Source organism: Mus caroli, chromosome 1 (assembly GCF_900094665.2).
Source record: "Mus caroli chromosome 1, CAROLI_EIJ_v1.1, whole genome shotgun sequence".
Classification (NCBI taxonomy): domain Eukaryota; kingdom Metazoa; phylum Chordata; class Mammalia; order Rodentia; family Muridae; genus Mus; species Mus caroli.
Window position 1 is genome coordinate 143,497,146 of NC_034570.1, and position 3,929 is coordinate 143,501,074.

Here is a 3,929-nt window from a genome sequence, read left to right on the forward strand (position 1 = left end):
CCCTGTCTCGAAAAACCAAAAAAGAAAGAAAGAAAGAAAGAAAGAAAGAAAGAAAGAAAGAAAGAAAGAAAGAAAGAAAGAAAGAAAATGGTCTTATATGACCCTGTGTAATAAAATAAAAATAAATTAAAAATAAAACACAAACATAACCAAAAGCCTCTATAAAGCAGATTAAATATTTTTAAAGATGTATTTATTTTTATTTTATATGTACAAGTGTTTTTGTCTATATGTATGTATATGTACCACATGTATGCCTCGTGCTCAAAGAGGCCAGAAGGTGGCATCACCCTGGGACTGAAGTTACAGTTGTGAGCCACCACTTGGGTACTAGGAACCAATCCTGGGTCCTCTGGAAGAGAAGTACTTTTTTTTTTCCTGAGACGGGGTTTCTCTGTGTAGCCCTGGCTGTCCTAGAACTCACTCTGTAGGCCAGGCTGTCCTCAAACTCAGAAATCCGCCTGCCTCTGCCTCCCAAGTGCTGGGATTAAAGGCATGTGCCACCGCTGCCAGGCGAGAAGTACTCTTAGCCATCTCTGCAATCTTCATTTTTAAGAAAGGGCAGACATAGGATTCTTGATGCATAAGAAACTCCTGCAGAAGCTGGGCGTGGAGGCGCACGCCTTTAATCCCAGCACTCAGGAAGCAGAGGCAGGCAGATTTCTGAATTCAAGAGAAACCCTGTCTCAGGAAAAAAAAAGAAAAAGAAAAGAAAAAGAAAAAAAGGAACTCCTGCAGATCAATAAGGAAAACATTAGGCTTAAAAGGAGATAAGGGATCAAGAAGAGTTCACAGAAAAGTAAGTGCCCTGGACCAGTAAGTAAGTGAAATATGCCCAGGTGCACCAGAGACAACAAGTGAGCTTTGCAACAGCCAAATGATAGCCGTAGGGACCACCAAGACCATAGGGGGCTTGGACTGTTGCCACTAAAAGCAAATGGTGGCTGAGTCGTGTCTGGCTCACAGTAAAGCGACTGACATTGACTATATATGTGACAGTATTCACTCCCAAGACGTCCTTCTGAGCAGGGATTATGATCATCTTTGCAGACAAGGAAGCTGTGACTCCAGCGGCTGAAGGACTTTGACCACTAAGCTGGGAGGCAGAATAGCCCAGCCTTGAATGTAGTAGTCTGTTTCTAGAACTTACTGTTAGCCCATTTGCTCTACAGATGTGGACTCTATGAAACAGGTAAAGCTGTGCTCTGCATTTCTCTTTAGTCTCCCCCACCACCACCTACCAGAGCCTCAATAAGGAAAACTGAATTGTGAACTCTGTGATCTTCTCCTATGTCTCACCTTCAGGCCAAATTGCACTTTGATAGCAATTGTGTAATTGTGCTCAATTCCTTAAAGGGAAGGTGCTTAGAAAATGTATGCATTGTCTTCAGTTTTCCCTGCTTTAGTTATCTGTGTAATTTCTCTTCCTTGTTTAGAATTGCAGCTAGAAGATCATACAATCCTCAATGGAGCCCCTGTATGAGGAAATTCTAACCCAAGGTGGAACAATAGTCAAACCTTACTACTGGCTCAGCTTTTCTCTAGGTTGCACCAACTGCCCTTACCACATTCGGACAGGCGAGGAAGCGAGAGTTCCCTACACAGAATTTCATCAGACTTTTGGATTCCCATGGTCAACGTACCCTCAAACAAAACACCTCACATTTTATGAGCTGAGAAGTTCCTCCAAGAACCTGATACAAAAGGGCCTTGCTAGCAACTGCACCGGGAGTCACAACCACCCAGAAGCAATGCTATTTGAGAAGAACGGTTACCTTGACGCAGTCATATTCCATAACAGCAACATCAGACATATCATTCTGTATTCCAACAACTCCCCTTGTAATGAGGCTAAGCACTGCTGCATCAGCAAAATGTACAACTTCCTGATGAACTATCCAGAAGTCACCCTTAGTGTTTTCTTTTCTCAGCTCTACCATACTGAGAAACAGTTTCCTACCTCAGCATGGAACCGTGAGGCTCTCCAGAGCCTGGCCAGCTTATGGCCCCAGGTCACTTTGAGTCCAATATGTGGTGGCCTTTGGCATGCTATTCTTGAAAAGTTTGTTAGCAACATCTCTGGATCAACTGTTCCGCAGCCCTTTACAGCTGGGAGAACCCTGGCTGACAGGTATAACGCTTATGAAATCAACTCCATCATAGCAGCAAAGCCTTACTTCATTGATGGTCTTCTGAGCCGGCAAAAAGAGAGTCAGAACCAAGAAGCCTGGGCAGCTTTTGAAAAGCACCCCTTAGGCAGTGCTGCTCCTGCCCAGAGGCAGCCCACAAGGGGTCAGGACCCCAGGACTCCTGCCGTCCTCATGCTGGTGCCTAACAGAGATCTACCGCCAATTCATGTGGGTTCACCCCCACAGAAACCCAGGACCGTGGTAAGGCACTTGAACATGCTTCAACTGTCATCCTTCAAAGTCAAAGACTTAAAGAAACCTCCCTCGGGCAGGCCAGTGGAGGAGGTGGAAGTCATGAAGAGGTCTGCAAGGAGCCAAAGGGCAAACAAAAAGAACAGAAGCCAATGGAAGAAACAGACTCTAGTTATCAAGCCAAGCATTTGCCCTCTACTGGAGAGGTAACAAAATAAATAAATAAATAAAATGGAATTCTCTCTCCCAGGTCCGACTAAGATGGAGTTAAATTGATATAAAAAAAAAACCAACTGATTATTATAACAACTCCTATCATTGACACTGTTTTCAACATAATCCAAAACGGTCATAAGGAACTTTATCTCTCTCTCCGAAAGTAACAGCAACAAAATAAATGGCTTTTTGTTTTATTATTTGTATGTGTGTGGGTATTTTGCTTGCATGTATGTATGTGCAGCATGTGCATCTGGCCCTTGGAGGCCAGAAGAGGACATCAGATCCCCTGAGACTGGAGTTACAGATGATCATAAGCTACCATGTGGGTGCTGGAAACTGAAGCCAGGTCCTCTGCAAGAGCAGCCAGTGCTGTTAACCAATAGGACATTCCTCTGGCCCCAAAATAAATGTTTTAAGGCAAAAAAGGGAGTGTTACTGCTCTAGACTTCCCACATCATCCTTCCAAAAGGGAATAAATAACTTCCTAAATTGGTTTCAGCATAAAAATACACCAAAATTAAAGACCACCTGAGGTTCCTAACATTAAGTTCCATCTCGTGGGCAAAGAGGTGAATTTGCATTGATTGTTGACTACAGTCAAAAGATTTTTGGATAGATCATTTTTTTCTAAAGTAACTGAAAATTGTTTTGTGTGAGTAAAAGCTCTTCTGAAAATTGATTGCATATGGCTACAAAAATTGATTTTTTTTAAAACCTGGCCAGCTACTCTATTTAATCTTTCTGACTCAGAACACCCCCTCCCGAGTAGATCACAGAGGCAGGATGATGTGTGAGAATCTTCAAAGGCAACCAAACTCCACACCACTCTCCATGGCCTCCGAGGCTCTTTATTTCCTAGCCCACCAAGATAGCAATTTCTTATAGGGATCAGTCAAGGACTTGAATGCATTCTCTCCCTCCCTCCCTCCCTCCCTCCTTCTTAATCTTCACTTTCTCCTGTGACACATAGCACAACATCCACTCAAAATGTAGGCAGCACAGTTGACTCTCCATCTCAATAAACGCACCAACCACTGATCACCAGCATCCCCTTTCTTCTCTGGGCGGTGCCTGTTTTCACACCGTCGGTAGGATATCTTTGGTTGTGTCTGTTATCATTATCCTCCTTCTATTACAGCTCCCCAGTGCAAAATATATATGTATTTCTTTCCATTTTTCTGGATACTTCTATGCCAATACATATTTGTACATTCCCTTAAAATTTTCAAAATATACTTTTTTTTTTCGAGACAGGGTTTCTCTGTATAGCCCTGGCTGTCCTGGAACTCACTCTGTAGACCAGGCTGGCCTCGAACTCAGAAATCTGCC

At 43.2% G+C, this 3,929-nt stretch overlaps 2 protein-coding genes across 5 annotated transcripts in view; one reads left to right on the forward strand and one right to left on the reverse strand.

Moving 5' to 3' along the window:
• The window catches only part of Apobec4 (apolipoprotein B mRNA editing enzyme catalytic polypeptide like 4), a 6,752-nt gene extending 3,964 nt beyond the window's left edge, over positions 1-2,788 (forward strand). The window contains exon 2 of the mRNA XM_021176246.1: positions 1,437-2,788. Coding sequence (XP_021031905.1) covers positions 1,467-2,591 — 1,125 coding nt within the window. The 5' untranslated portion in view covers positions 1,437-1,466 and the 3' untranslated portion in view covers positions 2,592-2,788. The remainder of the gene's footprint in view (positions 1-1,436) is intronic.
• The window catches only part of Rgl1 (ral guanine nucleotide dissociation stimulator like 1), a 247,822-nt gene that overhangs the window by 233,720 nt on the left and 10,173 nt on the right, over positions 1-3,929 (reverse strand). The gene's annotated exons all lie outside the window — the stretch shown is intronic.